This window comes from Pristiophorus japonicus, chromosome 23 (assembly GCF_044704955.1).
Source record: "Pristiophorus japonicus isolate sPriJap1 chromosome 23, sPriJap1.hap1, whole genome shotgun sequence".
Taxonomy (NCBI): Eukaryota; Metazoa; Chordata; class Chondrichthyes; family Pristiophoridae; genus Pristiophorus; species Pristiophorus japonicus.
The window spans coordinates 11,092,315-11,099,070 of NC_091999.1; the positions used below are offsets into that span (position 1 = coordinate 11,092,315).

A 6,756-nucleotide genomic window follows, 5' to 3' on the forward strand; every position below is an offset into this window, starting at 1 on the left:
GGAAATGGTCACTATTTTCACAGTTAACAGCGTCCTGCCGGTAAAGGTAACGGAACTATAGGCAATGAATCGACCCCAGAATAAACCAAACTAATAACAATTCTTCAGATTTCAGGTCACAATAACCAGACAATATATTCCTTTCTTCCCTGCTCTATAGCGGAAGAATTTTCCGACAAGGACACAGACTGCAGTCCAGCTCGGGTGTCAGAAATTCCTCCCACAGAAGAGTAATTATTCTTGTGCTGCCAGCAGGGAGCAAAGCTCCCGCACAGTAGCCCCATTGCTGCTGTCCGCTCAGTAAAGTGTAGTAGAGTATTTAAGATTAACGCTCAACACCAGGTCTGGATTCGAAGATTGAAGCAGTCTTTAATGTGCTTGAAAGTGAAGGGCATATCTGCAGTCCACCTGTTGCTGAGCTTTGCTCACCTGCTCTCCCTGAACAAAGAAAACACAGGGTTTTTATATAGTTCCTCGACCTATAATGGCCGGATATCCAATACATGAGACAGACATAGATTTGAATGGTCAAATCCCTTGTCGCTGAAAGTAAATTTACAATCCTGACCACGCCTATCTCCAGTACTTTTCCATGAACTTCACTGTACCACAAAAATTCATTAGTACATTGGAATGTTATCTTATCTCTCTTGCCTTGATAGAGGGAGTTTTTCATTTATATCACTTTTGACCCCTTGCCTTGTTTAGCTGCCCCTCTGGGCTTCCTGTGCTTCAACTGTTTGGCCTCCTGAAATTGTCCTCAGGTTACACATTTTGTAACAATTAATCATTCTGATATGTTATTTCCCTTTACATACCTTTAGAAAGTCGACCACTACAAAAGCCTATGTCAGCTCGTTTTAGTTCGAAGGTCCATTCTTAACCATTTAATGATAACAGAGCTCGATAGTCCCACTTCAGACGGTAAGGCTGGATATTAGCTGTTACTGCTGTGGGGAGCTCGTTTCGCTTCCATTGATTATAACGTTGTATTACCCGTGCACACTCAGTTGTAGTAAAGGCCGGATCTTTATTTAGGCATTCAGACATTCACAAGCCAACAACTCTGCTTGCAAAGGCAGCTCTTGTGAAGTTACACAATTTTCAAGATTCCAGTTACTCTACAGTCCAAGTGTCTCTACAGTCCAAAAGAGTCTCTGTAGTCCATACGAGTCTCTACAGTCCATAAGTCTGTGTGACAAAAGCCAGTTCCATCTTTTATATCTAAAAAGCCTTTGAACTCTTATTCTTTGCATTGAGACAATCAAGACGAACTGCTTTCTGAATCGTTTAAAATACATACTATTATTACCACCGTAACAAAGTATTCAAACACTTAACATTGCTTGCTTAACCTACGATATCATTAAATAGTAACAAATGTACAATAGAATACTGAACATACAGAATCGTTTCCTCGCACAGTAAAACAGTTACACTCAAATATAACATACAGATATCAACAAATCGTTTCGTCATGAATTTCCTTCATTCTCACCGTAACAAGGTACTGAAATATTTAACACCCAGACAATGGCCAGTCACTCATCTCACTGGCTGGAAGGCAGCACATTGTCCAGCAGTCTCTTTTTGATCCAAACTTCCAATCCTCTTGTTTTTTAAACCAAACTTCAGACCGCGTGCTGAAGCAAAGAGTTCTGTAATGCGCGACTGTGCTTGCACATTCCATCACTTCATCTCCTCGCCTCTCTGTAGGTCTTATCTGGGTAACATAGATTTGCCTGGTCGCTCGAGCTCGTTCAAAGGCATTGTCCAGTTGTAGACCTTGTGTTTGAACATGACATCAGCAGTAAATCAAAATGACCAGCACAATTAGTGGAACAGCACCAGCATAATGACAGGGTGTATCATGGTGTTCATCGCGACTGTTGCCATCGGGATCATCCAACAATGACTCCGACCAAGTTACATCTCCAATCTGGTCCAAAGTAATGCGAATGTACTCGATTTCCGCAGTGTGATGGTTAATGTCCACAACAATTGATTGATTCAAACTCTGTAGCTGTTGAAATCTTGTACTCCATTTCCACATTTCCTTCTTCCAAATTGCAGCACGATTCGGGTCAAAGTTGAGTTGTTGTAGATTCAAATTCTCAGTATGCTATTTTAAAGTCCGGTGGTCTGTGATCACCATACCCATTTTCACTTAAACGTCAACTTTCAATTTCTGATGTATTCGACTGAATTCCATGTTGTTTACATTCAGAAATGTAAACTCGCAATCGGTGTCTTCAACCAAGTCTGTTGCCCTCTGCACAGTTTTAAACAATTTACTCTGTTTTGTGGGAAATGTGTAACAACACAGAGCAAAGGATAACGGAAATACTGAAAATTCAGTCGAGTGTCCCAGTCCTTCTCTCAGTTCACCCTTCGGAACTACTGTAATTTCCTCTCTCGACATTTGCAATGCTCCATCTTCTATTTCGCATCCTTTTAGATCATGATTATAACTCCCGCATTTGAGCTTTTCACTTAACATCTCATCAGTTCTGAGACAGCTCATTCCTGCAGGAACTTTAAATGCTTCTGAACAAGTTTCTTCCACTGCTTTCATTTCTACAGACTGTTCAGTAACTGCTCTTTGTGCAACTGAGGTTATGGGATACTATTTCTGAAGAGGGGATTCCCCTTCCTCCAGGAGCACCTCAACGTTCATTTGTCTGGCAGACCCTGTGTCAATCACCCGCTGTCCTTCTACACATACCTGGATAAAGGCATGGCCACCCCTATCCTGATGTAAAGGTCCAAAAGCAACGACATGTGAAGTTGAGGCGCGGCATCAGTATCGGAATCCTCCCTCACCTGCGGAATCTACCCCAACCTCAGCAACTAAACCGAGGTATCATTTCTGACTGTGAATCTAGCTTCTCTTTCCTGATTCTTCAATTTTTCTTTTAGCTTTTCCAAATCTTTATCCAGTCTATCCCTGTGCTCTATCAACTGACTGGTCGGGATCCAGGCACCACCGAGACCTGCTACTTTTATGCGATAACTCGCGGGATTTATCCACTCAAGCCCATCTGCCTTCCATTGCTGTATCCCTGTCTCACTTCCATGACTGGGATACCTGCAGCTCTCTGATTCGGTTCGGGTTCTTCTGAGGCGAGCTGTCTGCTGCGTTATTCTTCACACTGTAATCTCATGGATGTATTAATCGGTACATGTGAAGCTATTACTCGTTATTCTGTTGCACCTAACACTTAGGTACAGGAGCTGAGCGCAATAACCCGCAGTGTTTTTTATTCGCTTTGCTCCAGTTTTTTATTATATGAATATTTTTACAGGTCGATGTCTCACGAACCAATTGCTGCGATAACATTCCGAAGGGGTGAATCAGTGCTGATAAACTGTAGCTATGACACGTCCAGCATTTACGCCATGCACTGGTACACACAGAAATCTAGTCAGCGACTCGAGTGGGTAAAAATGCGACCATCGCATGGCAAAGGGAGCAGAGCCTGATTTGAATTCGATCTTTCCACTGCGGACAAACGCGGCCAACTGGCCATTGAGAGCTCGGAGAGCTCGGATACCGCTGTGTATTATTGTGCGATAGAGTCACACACGAAGAGGAAATGCAGTAGTCACTTTACAGAAACCTCCATCCTGTTTACAATTCCGTAACAGCTGCTGCAATCTCTCCAATAACACAGGGCTGGCAAGGAGGGTCACAACGAGAGCAGCAAACGGAAGCTGTAGGCAGGGCTGCTGCAGGCAGTGTTACCGCAATGCATGTCTCTAACATTTCCAGTTGATAGTAGATTTGATCAGATGTATTGGTAGTCACAGCCTAAAGAATTCACCTGCGGAGCCAGTCGCTCAGTGAGTGCAGACTTTATTGTGAGGAAAACTTTAGCATTGCTAAATTGTTGGACTATATTCACCAGCCCCGAGTCAATCACTTTATTGATTGTTGGTTTATGTGATGTTTGGTTTATGTGGCCTGTGACGACTTATCGAGAGCATTAAGTTCCTTCTCCTGTAACATTCATGTTTACACTTAAATATCTTCCTGCATTTCCCGATTCCAGTGATTCCTTTCTGTGTGTAGTTGCATTGAGGTCACCCTGATACAAACTTTTTCCGCTGCTCAGTGACGGAAACGAGGCCCATAGAGGCCGTTTTACATCTGCCGGTCAGTTATCAGCCAGGTTCCCTCTATAATGTAATTTCACTCATCAATCTGCATTTGTGTGTAAATATATTGATGTATAATATTTATTATTAATAAATATACTCACGTGCGAGAGTTACTAAACAAGGTCGAATCTGCAAGCGTTAGGTGTCAGCTGCTGAGGGTTCACAGCTCAGTCCTGAGACTTGAGCACATCATCTAGGCTGATACTTCAATGCAGAAGTCGGGGAATACAGAATTATTTCGCAGAAGATGTTAATCCCATCTGCTCTCTCAGGTATTTGTAAAATATCCCAATGCCACTATTTCGAAAAAGAGCTGAGGAGTACTCCCCTGTGTCCTGTCCAATACTTATCCCTTAATCAACATCACTAAAAACAGACTATCATAAAATTATTGCTCTTTGTGTGATCTTGATATGCTCCGATTAGCTGCCATGTTTCCTACATTACAACAGTGACTGCACTCTTAAAATGTAGTGTAATCATTGTAAAAGGCTTTTCAGGGTCCCGAAGTCATGAAAGATGCTGAATAAATGCAACATCTTTCTTCTTGTGTTCTTTCCTTCCCTTTCATTTATGTGCCAGCAGGCTGTATTGTTCATGAGTAAAGGTAAATACATATGAGAATTAATAGTAAAATAACTGATCAAGAATACAGGGCCAATCTCAGACTTGCTCCTGATCACAATGTTACCTGGACGTGCTGATATGCTGCGCGATGCTTTGACAGTTTTTGTACAGCTCCAGCCCTGCACCGTGCCTCTGTGGGGTTCAGAGCGCAGTAATATACCGCGGAGTCTGCCAGTTGTGTTTCAGACACATTCAGTGGGACGGTTCGTCTCAAATCATTCAACTTCGCTGAAAAACGGTCCCCTGGAGGTCTCTCTTTTTGTTCGGTATATTTGTTAATCTGCAGTAGATATTTTATTGATCCGCTGGGATACTGACGGTACCAGAATAGGTAAGGAGTGCTCCCACTTGTAGCTGTGTAATTACAGTGCAACTGAACATCGTCTCCTGCACTTACTGTGGTTTCAGCCGGTGTCTGTGAAATGGAGTCTCCTCGACAATGTCCTGCAAGAGCCCAGAATTATACTAAATTAAACAGTGTCACTTCATTGTGTCTATCACCCATAATGAATCTGTCATCCCCAACACTTGCCTGGGAAGTAACTCTGGGTAATTAAACAGAAATATATTTTCACGCAACTCAAATGCTGCAACTGGAAGGTGCTTGCATCGACTGAATAAATCTTCCTTCAATGAACCTTCAGCGGGATCAGTTCCTCACCTTCATATCTTGTGATGTGAAGGGAAAACTACAAACGGTCTGCAAGTTTACGACCCCTGTGTCTGTCAAAGTCCGTAATTGGCCCTGGCGGGCCTGGTGAGTCTGCGTGTCAGTCGCATGTAATCTCACCTGAACTGAACCGCTTTCAGTCACTGGGAATTATGGCGAGTTTTCCGAAACAGTTCTCAGTGGTGAGTCAAGGTGAATCCTAATGTTCTTCTCCACTTTAGATCAATCTATTGATATTCTTGTGTTCAGGGTAGTGACCGATTAAGTATAATGTATGATGCAGATGAGCAACACAGTGTTGTGCAACTTGTGAACTTACCAGTTAAGACAGTTGTAGATGTGATGAACAAATAAAAAGTAACATCCACCATGTTTGTTTGCAGATTTCAACAGAACGGTTTGAAGCTGAAATTGTTTTTCATCAAGAGTAGGGAGAGGTTGACTAACATCCGGCCTCTTTGCTGATTGGACCGTTCTTGACAGAGACAGCAGGTGATATATAATCAACTCACGTGTCCTGTGTTCTTCAATTCATCCAATCATCTTACAGCCCTTTGTTCCCCAAGTCAACCGATCTGCTCACTGTGCTTTGTTCTCCAATTCATCCAATCAGCTCACAGCTCATTTGTTCTGCAAAGTGGACAGCAGGGAAAGGAGTGCAAAAATATTTACAACAGAAAATGCCTGGGGATTAAAGCCAATGTTGGCCCTTTAATAGGCAATTGAGGCCAATGTTTGCCCTTTAACAAGGGATTGAAGCCAAAGTTGATCCTTTAACACATAATTAAAGCCAATGTTGCCCCTTTAACGGGGTCACTCTGGGCGGTGGAGGCAGTGAAGGGATACATTAACATTGTTCTGGTATCAGTACCGCAGGCTTCATTTAAAAGAGCTGCTCACTCACCATTGAAATCAGCTCACATAGAATTTTGCAGAGCCTACAGCAGAGAAATTCGTCATTTGGCGAAACTAGTCTGCATACTTTGGTTTAGGTTCCATTGTTAGTTCACAATCCCGGTTACAGATCTAATTTATTGACAGGAGAGTCTATTGCTGTTGTTTTGTACGGGGTTACTGCATCCGTGTAACAGTGTGGGGCGCAGCGCAGATTTATATACGGCGGAGTCAGAGACTAAAGCCCCGGAGACATTAAATGAAACCGATTTCTTGTCTTAGTCCTAATCATCAGAGATCCAGTCTGGGAGATTTCGAGAATGATCCCGCTGCCGCTTGCCGTGTCTCTTCAGTAAATATCTCGGAGTTTTCCCGGGATGATGGATATACCAGAAGAGGTAAGT

At 42.8% G+C, this 6,756-nt stretch overlaps 1 gene segment (V, D, J or C); it reads right to left on the minus strand.

Moving 5' to 3' along the window:
* Nucleotides 1–369: 369 nt before the first annotated feature.
* Nucleotides 370–5,829, minus strand: LOC139235728 (T cell receptor alpha variable 9-2-like). The segment is given in 3 exon segments: nucleotides 370–438; nucleotides 4,949–5,232; nucleotides 5,778–5,829. Coding segments are annotated over 3 exon segments (405 nt in total).
* Nucleotides 5,830–6,756: the final 927 nt, after the last annotated feature.